The following is a 16,702-nucleotide window of genomic DNA, read 5'->3' as shown; positions in this document are numbered from 1 at the left end:
AATGACCAAATTTAATTTCATATTTAAAGAATACTTATAGAAACATACTTTCATATTTATAGAAACATACCTGTTTATTTTAAATATAATAAGAGCAATAATAAATTGAAAATAAAATAGTTTAAATGCTGTAAAAAATATTTTTTCTGTTACCAAATTATTTTCATTAAATTTAAAAATTATTTTTACATTGAACTAAATGGGCAATACAAATCGATTCTCAAAAGTGACTTCGAAAATTATATTTGAAACTCTTACAAGCGTATAATTAATAATTATTTTTAGAATTTTCAGTATTGTACGATTCCTCATTAATTTACTAGATTAGTTGTCGACCGCGGCTTCTCTTTCGATTTAGGGGCTAGTCGTGAGACATTAGATATAAATAGTAGGCTATGTCCTCCCTAGAGTTCAAGCTTGCTTAATATTAAATTTAATTATGTTCCGTTCTGTGGTTTGGTTTTGCAAAAACAGCAGAAGAGTTTCTTTCGCATTCGAAAAAAAAGATACGTGTTTAAATGCATTTAAATGGTTTTATTTTATTTTGTTAATTACGTACCTCGGAGGCTGAGCAAGTGTAACGTGCGGAGGACTTTAAAGAACTAATGTTTTATGATAAACAAAATAAATAATAATAAAAATAATATTTCCTACATAAAAAATAGTGTGATTTGAATTGAATCTTTTTATTAAATATCGCTTTCGATACCATTGAAAATGAATTGAATAAGATGCCTTAAATAGGTTTCTAAAAATACAATAATAAAAGGCACTCTCTCTATACACGTACGTATCGGAACTTCTTTATAATCTCCCAGCTCGGTATCCTATGGATTTGTTTGAGAAATAACAAGAATATAAAATATTCTTTTATGTAATCTTAAGGTCGTGGCATTTTATAACACTTTACAATGCAGACCGACAGATATATTTTATCTATACTTGTATATATGTCATTATATTAACTAATAAAGTTGTTGAGTTGATTCAATCCAAAATCTTTTATTCAATTTACCCTTATTTATAACTCGTGAAGGGTTTTTCAACTGATTGCGAAAAAGGAGTTTATATGTGTATTGATTTTAGAAATATTTATATCCTTTATTTTCGAAATCAATGCATAAATGATAAGAATTGTTTTTTTTTTATATTTCATGTTGGAAGGCGGCCTGGCACTGTAAAAAATATTCATTAATATTTGCAACGCCAATGCATCACCAACCTTGGGCCCAAAGTTTGTGCAATTAACTATAGTTTTCATAAGTTAGGCTTTATTTGTTTCCTCTAACATAAACAAGTATCTGTTGAAAAGTCCTTAGAAACTTCGAGATCTACGGATTGTGTAGGCAACGCGACTTGCATATAAGGGTAGGACCGCCGCTACGCGAGGCAGTCGTAGACTGGCGTAGCGAAGTGTAGACGTACTACGAATTACGGTGTTGCTACGAATATTTGTTTCAGGTAAGTGACGATTGTTCCGTTAAAAAATTCAAAGTTTGTTTGATTCTTACCATGAGAAAGAAAATATTAATTATAATAAAATAAAAAAATATATTTTTCTATGTTCAAATATACACGTTTGTCTCGTTTTTACTTTAAATTCATGTTAATTATTAATCATTTACTCTTCTTACTTTCTTGCGGAAAAAAATTTCAATGACAACAATCAAATCAAAATCAAAAATCTTAATTGTTTATAGAATGGACATTATTTGTGCCCAAAATATCAAAACTTTTCTTAATAGTTTTATTACAAGTGTACGAAACAAAACGTAAAGCTCTCTGCAAATTTTGTCGTTCAGTACATTTACGAGTACGTGAGGCTAAAAAACAGCTACTATTTAATTATCATTTAGCTAATGTAATTAAAAAATGCATTGTTAAGTTGCTCAATCATTTAATAAAAAAGAATTTGCAAAATTCGCTAGTAAATTAGGGAGGATATATTATACACTATTCACTTCCGAAATCTCTCAAGACGAAAAGATAGCCGGAGGTCCCCCTAGTTTTTCATTTCTCTCCATGTAAACGACTCTAAAAAAGACTTCCAGGATCCCATCATAATAAAAACTAATAAGACCTACCATTGAAATCGAGACCGACAGGACCAGCATTTTTATGCTAGCCACTCTAGCCACAGCCACAGCCACACTAGCCACAGGTCAAGGAGGACATTTAAATATATAGCGGGTAATATTTTTTTATTGCATTAAAACTTAAGAGCACAGGAATGATTAAATGATTACATAAATAATATATTTCTAATACTCAGTCATTACTTAGTGTTCTCCTAAATTAATACTTTATCTGCGAAATAATACTTAAAGGATGTACAGAAATGGTCTGTGTACAAAGATTAGGATTATGGGATCGATATTACACTCTCCGTATATAGAGATGAAGGCGAATGTATCTCACTGAAGGCTCTCTAAAGGAGAGTAGTCGGCCAAGGGATTTTAATTTATAAAAGATTAACCACGAATTACTTTTATAAGATATAAAGCTTTTTGTGTAATAGCAAAGAGATCTTATTAATTTACCTTTAGTATATTGTCTTTTTTTTATGTTATATGTTGTATAAATAAATAATAAGTATCTAAATATATATGTTGATCTATTCTTTTATAGACAAGGAAGTATATGATTTATTTCATTTTACAAGGAAGTCAATATGTGATATATTCTATGATGAAATTCAAGTTATAACAAGCTTAACATTGGAGGCACACATTTGTAGGCTAATTCAACACGCAATTTATGAATTATTATTTTAGTATTTGCTATATATGTGTATATTACATTACATTAATAGTCTGTAAATTTCCCACTGCTGGGCTAAGGCCTTCTCTTCCTTTGAGAAGAAGTTTTGATGCATATTGCACCATGCTCCTCCAATGCGGGTTGGTGGAATACAATATGCCAGAATTACGTGGAAATTAGACGTAGGTTTCCTCACGATGATTTCATTCACCGCCGAGCACGAGATGATTTATAAACACAAATTAAAGACATGAAAATTCTGTGGTGCCTGGAATTGAAATCATCGGTTAAGATGTACGCGTTCTAACCTCTGGGCCATCTCGGCTCTTTGTATATATGTGTATACAAAACAGTCAAACACTAGAGAATATTAGCGATACTACAATACTATCTAAAGCCACAATCAGTGAAAATATCCTTTGTAGTTGGATGAAATTGATTCGATACAGCTCAACGCTTACAGCTTAATACTAATTCGTTGCTTGATTGGACGGAGGGATTATCTCCAAGTTCAATTATTGGAAGTTGAAATAATCGAGATTTATATTTCATATTAAGTAATATTCTAAAACCAAACAAGCTAACTTAAGTGAATAAACACATTGATGTCCCAAGTCGTGATAGCCCAGTAGTTACTAGACAGGAAAATTAAACGATGTTCTTGAGTTCAAACCCACAATCACTATTGAATTGATGTGCTTAATTCGTTTGTAATTCATCTCGCGCTCGGTGAAGGAAATCATGAGGAAAGCTGTATGTTACAAAAGACAATCTAGTCTGTTACTACATTTACTACAATGACCTAAAGCTGAGCCTTTGCGGTTTTAATAGGGGTTGCTGAATAAACATGTAGCAGATTTTCATCCAACATATTGTTGGAAAAAAACAAAAACCTTCCTCACAATCAATAATTTATTTATCCTGAAGTGTCACGATCAAAACTGATACAAAAATAGTTCTTTACTCGATCCTTCCATTCTGATAATTAAAGTAACACTATCAATTCATACTCCTAGTATTTAAAGTTTACACGCGTCTCCTCCCACTTTAGCAACATCCGATTTTGATATATTTTAAAATACAAATTAGTTTAGTCAAAACGAGATGTTGAAAATTAACAACGTAAAATGTTCCAACTATTGAAATCGTTTTAATTCTACTTATAAAATTATTACATAAAAAACAATAAAATATCACATTAAAATAAATATTATATATATATATATATAGGTTTCCGAACGATATTTTCTTAGATTATTTATTTCTAAATGTATGAAAATTATACAATTAATACGTTTCATAACGCTGGCCCGTTCTGATTTAAATAAGCTTAACACTTAAATTATTCTATTATTCAGTCTAAAATTTTAATAAATTAAATCAGACATGTTGTAAATATTCCAATTGATCGATTGCTATTCGCAATATAGAGTATCAAAGGCGTTGGTTTCAAGTAATTCTCAGTTGCAGTCCGAAATAGAGTCTGGAATGTGCTATTGAATGGAACACAGACAAGACACATTCTATTGATGGAACTATTGTAAAACAAGAACGTGATTGGTAGATAACACATTCCCAGGATAATGGAAATTGTTGAGAAATAGAAATGCATGCTGAATCGCATGAGCTGAGGAAACTGCAATTCTTTTTTTAAAAAATGACAGTCGTTTGGCCAAAATTTGGACGAATATTAGATTTCTTACTATTTCATAGTATTAAAGATAATTGCGTATACTCTATCTCTATCCAACCATAAGAGGAGAAAAGCCAAATAAGCAACATTTGACTGTAAATTGACGCGATTTACGAATAAAATGCGTTTTGAACGTCGACGAAACTGTTATCGAAATTTTGGAAGTTAAATTAAAGTTGATATGAGTAGTGTCTTAGTAGTCCATAATATAGCTGAGTTATCGCATGAAATATGTAAATCTAAGGTTTGTTTATCGTTGTTCCTACTTCTATTGGAATAGGCTATACACTTATATATATCTTGCGTAGTCTAGTCTTTGTTGACATTTACCGCCGTGAACAACGTCATAAGACCATTATAATCTACATTATATTAAAATAACGGTCACGAAAATAACCATTTATGTTTATATAACCCCGGACCATACCGTTAGCGTGTCCTTGAGTCGATCATTTAGTAATAACATTGATTGATTCGACCTTTCATAGGAATTCGTTTAAAATTATTAAGCCTAATACACACTTACAACTTGTTGTCCGTCCCGACTTGGGTAATTTCATACAAAGTTACAGCACCCCTTGAAGATGATATTTCCAAAATAATTTCTTAGTGAGCGTTTAGGCCTCGATGTGATAAATTTTAATTTAGTAAAACTTAAAGGATCTATAGTTTATATTTACTTAGATATATATAATCAGTTGTAACATAAGATTTAATCTGGTATAAGAACACTTTATGCAGCTAGTAAGCTGTGTAAAGTGAAAGAAGAAAGTATTCTTCTTATCTTTTTAATCGATGTACAATTAAGATTGTATTTATTTGAGTAACGTCTATAAATATACGTCACATCTATTATAATAAATATTTTAGTTTTCTGTATTAAATTTTTTTATAGAAAAATGTTTTCCTGAATCGCGCACACGTTTGGTTACGGTACAATATAGCATATTGTACTATATATTATATAGGGTTTCGACTATTTATATATAAAAAGTAAACATTTTTGAAAAACATTATATACATAATAAGAAATTACTCTTTAATACTAAGATATGTATGTATAATGTATTATATAATCATAACTGAACAGAAAAAAACCTAATAATAAGTCTAACAAATGTAAGCATTCATTGGGAAGTCATTGACCTCAAAAATCCGGCTTAAAAGTTTTAGGGTATAGGACCTCTTTGGTGTATAAAACGTATTGTAAGCTTATATAAGCAATATATATATATATATATATATATATATATACATATTATGATGTATTAGATATTTGGGTTGTTATGATTGATGTTTCTCTGACCTTTTGCTGTCAAACTATATTTGACCGTTGCTACTTCGTACTTGTTAGAGAATTTTAGCGCCTTAGGATTCTTACTATTGATATAATGATGTGACGTGTGTTGCTATAACAAAAGTGTAGGCGTTTTCGTCACAACAAAAGATTCTAATGAAACGATGTTGTGTTTTCATAAACGGATCTTGACTTTTGTACTTGAATTTCTTTAAATATTTCTAAGTTTATTATTATTATTATAATATACTAAATTATATAAACACTTTTATTTGTGACTTGATTATAAAACATAGATTTTAAATTTTTAATCATGTTTAATATACGATTTTATCTAAATAGCTCATCCCGATTATTTATTTAACCAGACATTAATAAACCAAAATTCGAGTATATTTGTATTTTCTACATATTATTATAGAAAACGATGCAACGATGCAACGATGCATGCATTACATTACATTAGCAGCCTGAAAATTTCCCACTGCTGGGCTAAGGCCTCCTCCACCTTTGAGGAGCAGGTTTGGAGCATATTCCACCAGGCTGCTCCAATGCGGGTTGGTGGAATACACATGTGGCAGAATTTCGTTGAAATTAGACACTGAGCACGAGATGAATTATAAACACAAATTGCACATGAAAATTCAGTGGTGCTTGCCTGTGTTTGAACCCGAGATCATCGGTTAATATGCACGCGTTCTAACCACTGGGCCATCTCGGCTCTAACGATGCATCCAATTTCATAATAATGTCTGACTTGTCATACACTATTTTGATATAGCCATTTTTATTTAGGACTCTCGCCGATAGTCCAAATTCGGCACTACCAGACCAACGAGACATAACTGTTGAAATGGATGGATTTAAAAAATATTAAATTCTACAAAGATACATCGATAAAATCGGAGGAAAGAGAAAAGGGATACATTCTTTTATTTCTTTATATTTAATTTTCGATGACAGTTTAAGGACAAAGCTATGAATAGTGCAAATGACCCTTATGATTATTTAAGACTAAGGAAAAACTTAAACACATAACGACATTTAACAAGAAGTTACTTAATGTTGTCTTAGATTTTCGCGATTATTACACATTGAAATAAAACTAGTTTTTAACGGATTTAATCGCGTATATTAATTATTTTAACATCCCGACGTTTCGAGCACTTGCAGTGTTCGTGGTCTGCCCGTGACGTGAGTTTTACTTCAAGAAGTTACTTCCTAAAATTCACCAGGCGAGTTATAACATCAGTTAATATTGTTATGATAAGTTTAGTAAGTGCATCTGAGCCGCGACGGCGGAATGCGTGTCATGGCATCTTTAATGTTAATGTGAGATAAACTACTATGAGCTTTACATTTATTAAACTGCAATCTCTATGAAAATGAGCTAAGAGTTAGGATAGACTTAAAGTTTGTTATAACTGGTTATGCTAATAGTAATAGACAATAAGATTGAAGGAATATTAATCGAATTAGAATTCACACAACCAATAAGAATAAGAAAATGTTTATTCAGGACAAACTTACATTGCAAACATAAATAATAAAAATACAAAAAAATAAAAAACATAGGAAATTAAACATTAACTAATTTAAGGAACTAAAAAATTAAAAAAGATTAAAAAAACGCAACAAATTTAGATAAATAAACAAATAAAATTTTAACTTATGATGTCTGCAATCGTGATGTGTCCCGAAAAGGTGTATATTATTACAATACACTATTAAAATAGCACAAAACATCAAATGTGTGTGTAATTACAACGGCTCGCTCACTTTCAAACCGGAACACAACAACACTTAGCGTTGCTTAATATAGAAGGGTAAGTGTGCTAGTGTACCTGCAGACATGAGGGAGGTAACGTCCTAGTTTATTGTCTTACAGCGCCAATAAGACTGGGTAATAATGGGTTCCGTAGCAGCAAATAACAAAGTTTTTGTTTATGATTTTTTTTTTATATTTCAGTTGATTGAATGAAAGGTAAATTGTGGATTACGATTTATGACGTATTAAAAAAAAACTACTTACTAGTTCTCTTTTAAACCAATTTTCGGTGGAAGTTTGCATGGTAATGTAGATCATACATTTGTTTCGGTTTCATTATTCTCTTATTTTAGAAGTTACAGGGCGGGTGTCACAATTTACCACTTTGGAAGTGTCTCTCGCGGAAACTTTTCAGTTTAGAGAAAAATGATATTAGAAAACTCAATATAAAATAATTAACAATAATTTCAACAGTATAGTTCTTACAGTTTCGGAATAAAGTGGGTGTGATACGGACGGACAAACTGACTGACATGACGAATCTATAAGGGTTCCGTATTTCGCCATTTGGCTACGGAACCCTAAAAGCAAAGATAAAATTTTATCTTGTAATACAGGTCAATGCAGCGCGTTGTCAGTCAATTTAAAATGTTACTAAGCAGATAGATTTTTTTTAAAACAGATAGTTTATTAAGGTAAATGGTTTAGGTTCATTTGTCAAATTGAAGTAACTCTGACATTTTTGAAACATGCTATAATGTCTTAATTATGTTAAAGCCGAAATGGCCTAGTGGTAGAACAAGTGAATCTTATCCAAAGATTCTGAGTTTCAGCCCGGGCAAGCAAGGAAGGAAAACATAGTGAGGGATATTGTATGATTTTGATAAAAATCTCTCACTTGCGTATCTCTAAGTCCGCAATGGAATGGATCATGGATACCGCAGCAGTAGGACATTAAGGATTTAGGAATTCATACATATATAGGCTGTTAAATTACTTTTTTATATTATATCACGAAAAATTGTCACGAGACGTTGTTAGCTATATATTATACACTAAAACCTTCAACAAAGGCATGCTGCATCTTCCGGATATTCTACCAAAAGATGCAGATTAATTAAAAATAAATACTTATCCATTTATATAAATAATTAAACAAAGAATAAAACGCCTCCTCGTTTATCAATATAGATTAAATTAAATTAATTATTATTACGTTTTTTTTTTTTAATATTATACAGAGTTAAATATTTCGGCACTATAGATTAGAAAAATATGGGTACATTGTTTCTGTTTTCAGTGCTATGATCTTTTTCAAGATGAGCGTGTTGTTGCTTTTCATCCTGGCTACTGCAACTGCTGCGTCCAATGACATTCCTCCAAGAGTTGAGGTAAGAAAGGATTTTGAATTTACAAGTAGTAAAATTAAAATATTGTTCCTTCTTTCACATGCATGGTTGGTCAAACCACATAAGTCCCACATAGAAATGCAATACTTTAAGGTACATACAATACAAAAATTACTGAAGCCGTAAACATAATGATTATATATTTTGCGTCCAGCAGTATTATTTCTAGTTATCTTAAACAGATTTAAAAAAAAAAAAACAAGAATTTAATTTACTTAAAATAATTTACTAACCAACCAAAAATATCTACTTCTAATTTAATAAAACCAAATAAAATTATATTGACAAGTTACACATCGCGCTAATACCTTACTGTCCGAGCTCGAAAACAAAAATTAATGGCCGTTCAATTGAGACGAGCGCACTTTTGATTTTTGTATTAGTTTCCTAAACAGATAATAATATAAAAGTGGTTTAAGACTAAAGTGAGATAAGATGGTGTTGTATATTGTATTTTCAAGTAGTAATTTGTTGTATCGATTCAAAGTTATAGCTCCATAATATATTCTAAAAGATAAAACAAATGGAACGCAACAATAGTTTAAAATTAAAAAGTAACATTCACAGATTGGAAAACCTGGAAGTACGAACTATCTTTGATAGAATATTTTATAGAATGAGATAGTTCCTGGTCTCTGATAACTTTCTAAAGGTAGCCATAATATTTTTACATAAGAGGTCCTCAGTCACAATTCACGGTTTAAAAGTTGACTGTGCATCTAATTTTAAATGTTTGTAATTTTAACACCCAGGACGGCATCGAAGTGGATCCTTGGTCATCAGATGTTGAAGACAAAATCGAAACTGATATGTATTGGAGAAGGAATTTACTTCTATATCGACTGTTGAAACTGCTTCAAGGAAATGGAGACAGGTATAATTATACATTTAGCTTATATTTGTAAAACGAACAGCAACGAATTATGAAACAGGTTATTATTTAATAGTAAGGATAAATTCATTTGTTTTTTTTTTAGGGTTTAGGTAGATACCGTTAGTAGTATGCACCATTGTAGGATGTTCCTCGATAGCATATAGCCTAAAGAATCCAAATCAGTTAAGCCGGTTTCTACTACCTTGAAATCGGTCAAGAGGGCGTTATCGTCATGATGAGCTTTAACATATGCTGTCTATGAGTTGACATTTCTCATGACATTTTCGGACATGTCGGACTTATTTATGGAGACAAATTAAAGACGATCTACGGCTCTTGAATTTTGAGGACGGAAAATTATTATTTCATATCTTCTTCAAATTTCTGCTACATCAAAATTACGCAAGATAATCGACTCATTCATACTCATACTATATAAAATTTTTCATTTTCAGTTATTTTAGTACGAGATACTGAATAATATAACGTTTATTTAGTTTTTTTTTTATTGAATATTGGTTAAATCAATTATTTCATCTCTATTTTCTTGTTACACTTATTTTATTCGAATCAGTGCTATGTCTATTGTCACAAATAAAATCTTTCTTTCTTCTTTTACATTAAGAAACAATACAATCCGGCTCAGTGGATCTTTTACAGTTCTTTTCCAAATAGCACAAGTCTATTCAGGATAAGGAGAATTATGGTTAAAATTTTCACCAATAAAGTCGAACGATAGCTCGTGATATTAAAAAAAAAACATTTAATTTAAATATTTATATTTCTTTAGATACAACGTGGAAGATGAACCAATTCTTAAGGAAAACGTTGAACAGAATATGTCCGAATTACCGGATCTAAAAGAAGCAGATGAGAAGAAATGGGTTACCGCTCTGTCTACCAATACCGGCAAGAGCAACAAGACTCCGAAGTCCCGACCTCAACCAAAATGGAACTCAAAGAAGGGCAAAGGTGGGTTGATAGTTTTCGTTGAAGATTAACTAGAGAAAATTTGGTAGGCGATATTTCTAGATATTTCTGGATTAGTAAGTTTCAATATTCGACGGGACAAATCGTCTTTATAAATGCATCTCATTTCAGGCACTCCAATGCTGTGTTACTTCAAGCTTTGCTCATTCCGATCTCCGATTTAAGTTTGGGATTCAAATATTCGAGCGAAGTCACGTAGATTCCTGTACCTGCCTAGTTTAATGAAATCGGAATATAAAATTATGTTTCATCACGTGTAAAACTAATTATCTTGCTGAAATAATGTTAATGTAAAATCTTACGTTTCTTAGCATAACATTGGTTTTTTAAATCTGTGTACAGATATAGGTATATATACAATTCTTTGGTATGTTTACCGTTCAAAAAGTTCATTAAATTAAATAATATAATAAATAATCTATTCTTTAGCGACTTTTATTTGTATTTGTTTCTGTACTTATTTAAATACGTATCAAAATAATTTGAAAAATATTTGGTGAAAATTATAAAAAAAATTTTGATCAAAATGTTTTTTAGTAATATGTAAATTCTTTAGTTTAATGTAATAAAAACATATTATATAATTATTAATTTTCTATTCTTTCTAAATACTCCAAATAAATATAATTTAAATCAACACATTGAACATGACAAATTACATTGACTTTTGATTTTGTGGGATTATTTCCAGGGAATTACTATACTCTTAAGATTTATTAAAACATAATTGAAAATTAAGATTGCTGAATTTCTTTCGGCTTCGGTTCGGTTCTTTTCAAGTGGGCTTTGTGGGTAGAATTTCGACAATCAATAAAAAACTGTAATAGATACTTCTACATAAAACAAAGATTTTTAATTAAAATTTTGCAAATAAAACTAGCACGTTATGTTGGGGATAGTTTAATGAATATTTATTAGGTAATCGGCAATGTGTTAAGTAGGGTCAAGTGGTGCGCCGAGACACGAAATAATGAAAGGTGTTGTTTCATGAGACATTTAGTTTTATTTATTGTTTAATAAATCATGGGGTACAAAATTATAATTATAAAATAAGTTACGTTATTGACCCATTGATACCTTTAAAAATTAAAGAGTAATAATTGTTAATTAGTAACAATACGAACGTAGTATTTTTAATAGTTCGAATTGACTGTTAATAGTTAACTTGATATTTGACTTTTTTATTCAACGACTAATTTAACATAAATTGAGACTCACGTTAAAAAAGGAATACCTATCGGACTCGTTTTTGCCGATAGCTATTATTAATTTATTTTATTTTTTAAATCATAGTATTTTAACAGGTAGCTTTTAATTTGTTTTTGGGAAGCACAACTTATGATTAACTACTGAGTTTCTTGCCGGTTCTTCTCTGTAGAATCTACATTCCGAACCGGTGGTAGCTTTACTTTAAATAATTTGTTAAATGACGATTCAAAAGTGCTTGTAAAAGCCTACTCGAATAAAGTATATTTTGATAAAGGTTAGTATGAAATTAACAACTTAATAGAACAAACATAGCTCCACTTAGAAATTAAACGATCGCATTCAGGCCGTTTCAAACAAGCCTTTTTTTTCAGTACCTTGAAATCTCTGTGTTAACTATGACGATTGAATAAGTTATCTCATGTTTAAGTATGTAGTTACTTTCATTGAAAGTAAATTACAATAATATTGTATTTAATTGACAAAGAAAAGGGTAACTACTGACTTTCATACAGATTTTTTTGGTAGAATCTATATTTCACTAGGGGATTTTAAATTTAGGTTCCACTTTAAATTTAATTTAACCTTACTAACAGTAGTCGAAAGTTAATAGTTATATTTCCGGCTCCGTATAAATAAATATCAAAATTTTAAAATATGACATCGGAAGTGAGTTTTTAAAAATAAGAAAATAATATAATTAAAAATAAACCTTGCAAAAGACATATAAAATTGGTAGGTCTTTATGCCAGCGACTTATCATATATATTATAAACCGCCGAGCAGCGATACTAAGTTACGTTGTAGTCCGGTTTGAAGAGTTAGTGAGTAAGTTTTACAGGCAGACAGGAACTTTTGGGCGAATTGATTGTTAAAGCAATTATGAAAATTTAATACGACGCCTACGAATTTCTTTCTTACTGTAAGGGGTAATGGAGACCACATACAGCAATCAATTTGAAGACATTGTAATAAATTCTGTTTGCCGCAGGACAGCTATACGATTAACGGGGCATGGGAGTGTATACATTTCCAATTTTCAGACTCCGAGCGGCTATGCTATGGAGGGTTCTACACTTAGCTGATCACTCATAATAAAACGACGAACTTCTATTATTAATAGCTACCTTCTGCTTTCGTATCCATGAGTAATAAAAAATCATAACTATTTTATTATTTTTTGCTGTTCCATAAAATAAGATTTAAATATAATGTAGTCTTAGATTTTCGCGATTATTACACATTGAAATAAAACTAGTTTTTAACGGATTTAATCGCGTATATTAATTATTTTAACATCCCGACGTTTCGAGCACTTTGCAGTGTTCGTGGTCACGGGCAGACACGTGACCACGAACACTGCAAACTAGTTTTATTTCAAGATTTAAATAATTTACCTATCAATCAACTGTTAAAACTTCACAAAAAAGTCTACATAAATCTGTGAAATAAGTCTACATACTATAATATTTTCAAAGAAATGTTGGTTTAATAAAAATATTTTGGTATTTTGACACTCACTTCAGTTTCCTTAACAATTCGGATTTTAATAAGAACACTACTGTTTCTTTTTTTTTTTGTTATTGTGGTTATTTTAATATTCGTTTTAGTAGATTATTGTGATATAAATGCTAATTTAATTGGCGTCAATTAGAATAAGTTATAATTATCTATCGTCGTGATATGTTTAGTCGCATGCCGTGGTCTAAAGTTTTATTTTGTGGTATAAAAAAAATAAAGGTCGATTAACATGATTGAATTAATGACTTATAAAGTTTTGTTTTGTATGTCTAACAAGGTAACATATCACGTTAAAATTGTTAATTGTGACGACAATGGCTTTACCAATAAAAATGCTATCGCCGAATACATTCAAATTAAATAATTTATTATTTACGAACAAAAAAGGTTACATACGTTTAAAATCGGAATTTAAAAAAGAATTCGTTTAAAAATTGTTTTCAATTACTTTATACCTCAACTCAAGGTTTGCGTTTAACAACGGTTGCAGTAACATGGAAGTTAAAGCCAGTATCCATTCGAATTACCGGCTTAACGTAGTGTGAGTGTGTGCTTTGTAAACAATAATAATGAAATTAATTATATTTTTTTTATCAACATCAATGGTCACACTTAGTTTATTTACGCATCGAGATACTCCGACGGACTTTATCGAAATCGTAAACGATTCAGGCTACCCGGTCGGGGAGTACGACGTGGTCACGCAAGACGGATACATATTAAAACTGTTTCATATACCCGGTGACAGAAGTAGACCCGTTTTACTGATGCATGGTGTCATTGACTCTGCTGATACTTTCGTTTTAAGGAAAAATACATCGTTAGCTATTTCACTGGCTAATGCAGGGTATGACGTTTGGATCGGGAACAATAGAGGTAATAAGTACTCTCGCCGACACCAATATTTGGACCCGAACACGGACAGAGAGTTTTGGGATTACAGTTTTCACGAATTTGGCTATTATGATCTTCCCGCCATAATAGATTTCGTGCTCGATAACACTGGAGCGAAAAGTTTGAGCGCCATAGGTCACTCTCAAGGTAATTCAATATTTCTAGTCCTTGGAGCAACGCGACCAGAATACAACGAAAGGATAAGAGTATTAGTGTCCTTGTCGCCAATATGTTTTCTGAATAACTTGAAGAATTCTGCTTCTCAAATATTGAAATTATTACCAGCGATTACTCGATTCCTTTCAATTATAGGGCAAGAAGAGATTTTTAGCGAGGATACAGTGTTCGCCCGTGTATATAGGTATATCTGTGGAAACAAGAAAAGTTATAGCTTATGTGCGCATGAAATATTTTTCCGTATAGCGGGCAGTGATTCCGAAGAACTAGAAGCTGATTTCTACCCGGCCGTAGTCGCTCACTATCCAACAGGCACGTCTAAGAAGAATGCCGTACACTTGTCACAGGTTGGTGCCAGACGAACTTTTGCGGAATTCGACTATGGATTCAGAAATTTGGATATTTATAACTCGACTGTTTCTCCGGAATATGAATTGAGTAAAGTTACTATGAAAGTTGCGCTGCTCGCTGGGCTAAACGATGAAATATCAACTATAAAAGACGTAACATTACTAAGGAAGAAATTACCGAATGTTGTCGAATATAATGTTGTGAATCATAAGAAATTCAATCACATAGATGCGGTATGGGGAAGGAATATGCATATATATCTTTTTCCGAGTATTTTTGATATTTTATCAAAGCACGGGTGAGATGTGATATTTTTGTGATTTTAAATTTATGATATCAGACGATTTATAAATACCGTTAAAATAAAGTTCCGATTCTGTTTTATGATATAAAGTTTTACAATTTTTAGTGTTGTTTAATTATAAATTATTCCATTCGTTTTAATTAACGTACCGTTCAACTCCAAATACCCTTTTTTCTAATAAAGTATAGACTATTGTGAAAAAATTACTCAATTTGTTGAATAACAAATAGGAAACCGTGCCGTTTAAAAAAAAAGGTATACGTAATTAATTTTGCTTTTTCAATTATTGAATGAATGAATAGTATTTAGGTAGGGTTGTTCTTTTTTCATATACGTTATAGGTTATATGTCATATATAAATTAATGAAATCGTACAATTTCCTTGGATATAAAATATGTATACTTTCAAGGCAAACATGATTAAAATTTTAATACATACCATAGATAATAAAATATTAATAAATTATGAAAGAGGTCGCATTTTTTGATTTTTTATCGTTTTTAATAATCTTTTGTAAGAATACCTATACCTTGAATATTAATTGTTTTAAACTAGCCTTGTTAAATTTAAAAGGTTCTTAAGGTTTCGTTGCTTTTGGTTGTTTTATTTCATTATTATTTCTTGTCTTTGCTTTGTTTTCGTACTAGGTACTTGCAGATAATTTGACAATACAAGAAATTAAAAAATAACTAATTACGCAAATTCATATTACATTAGCTATTTTACAAGTAAGCGAATTATGTATCAGCAGATATTAACAGCAAAGTTTAACGCAATACCATCTAACAATTACTCAGCTAAAGCGAAAATTGGAAAAAAACGACTCTACACTCGAAAACACCTCTCACTTACATAACCAAATGTCCTCCCAGTATTAGCACCCACGCAGATACACTTATTTTACAACTGCGTAATTTTTTTTATATATAATTTTTTTGCACTTATCAGATAGAGAATCTCTAGAAGAATATACATTTAATATGTAATAAATTGGCGCAGTTAGAAATTCTAACGATTCCGTACATCGTCAATGTGCCACCAACCTTAAGAAGTGAGATGTGATCTTTTGTCGGTAGTTTTAGTGGCTCACTCATCCTTCAAACCGGAACACAATTATAAACCCAAGTATTGCTGTTTTGCGGTAGAATATTACTAACCCAGAAGACCTTGCACAAAGCCCTTCCACCATATATAATTCTATAATCATGAACTATCATCATTATATAATTATACATGGTCATATCATAATTATGGGATTACGGATCATAAATTCGCATATCTTGTCTTTATATTGACATATTTATGTCAAAATGTTATTTCTTTCTCTATAATTGTATTGTGTAAAAATAAAATCTTGTTATATATTTTTTACAATGCCGTGCAAACATCCATTTTTTCTAATGACATCTCAATCTTTTTTTAAAATAAGAAATAGTGTTATATGCCAGTATTAAATG

At 30.7% G+C, this 16,702-nt stretch overlaps 2 protein-coding genes across 2 annotated transcripts; both read left to right on the top strand.

Moving 5' to 3' along the window:
• Nucleotides 1-1,409: 1,409 nt before the first annotated feature.
• Nucleotides 1,410-11,122, top strand: LOC125068449. The gene is made up of 5 exons (XM_047677568.1): nt 1,410-1,461; nt 8,819-8,909; nt 9,680-9,801; nt 10,592-10,773; nt 10,903-11,122. The coding sequence occupies exons 2-5, from the start codon at nt 8,823-8,825 to the stop codon at nt 10,953-10,955; spliced, it is 444 nt and encodes a 147-aa protein (XP_047533524.1). The 5' UTR covers nt 1,410-1,461; nt 8,819-8,822; the 3' UTR covers nt 10,956-11,122.
• Nucleotides 11,123-14,120: 2,998 nt separating this feature from the next.
• Nucleotides 14,121-15,242, top strand: LOC125068317 (lipase 3-like). Its single transcript, XM_047677422.1, has one exon. The coding sequence runs from the start codon at nt 14,121-14,123 to the stop codon at nt 15,240-15,242; it is 1,122 nt and encodes a 373-aa protein (XP_047533378.1).
• Nucleotides 15,243-16,702: the final 1,460 nt, after the last annotated feature.

The sequence above is a fragment of the Vanessa atalanta genome, chromosome 13 (assembly GCF_905147765.1).
Source record: "Vanessa atalanta chromosome 13, ilVanAtal1.2, whole genome shotgun sequence".
Classification (NCBI taxonomy): domain Eukaryota; kingdom Metazoa; phylum Arthropoda; class Insecta; order Lepidoptera; family Nymphalidae; genus Vanessa; species Vanessa atalanta.
The sequence above is the reverse complement of the archived record's forward strand: the minus strand, read 5'-3'. Positions and strand labels throughout refer to the sequence as shown.

What these genes read in the sequence shown, in the direction of transcription:
- LOC125068449 (XM_047677568.1), top strand. Translation starts at nt 8,823, where the DNA reads ATGATCTTTTTCAAGATGAGCGTGTTGTTGCTTTTCATCCTGGCTACT. An exon ending in ACATTCCTCCAAGAGTTGAG is followed by an intron (nt 8,910 to 9,679) that starts GTAAGAAAGGAT and finishes TTTAACACCCAG; the next exon opens with GACGGCATCGAAGTGGATCC. An exon ending in CTTCAAGGAAATGGAGACAG is followed by an intron (nt 9,802 to 10,591) that starts GTATAATTATAC and finishes ATATTTCTTTAG; the next exon opens with ATACAACGTGGAAGATGAAC.
- LOC125068317 (XM_047677422.1), top strand. Translation starts at nt 14,121, where the DNA reads ATGGTCACACTTAGTTTATTTACGCATCGAGATACTCCGACGGACTTT.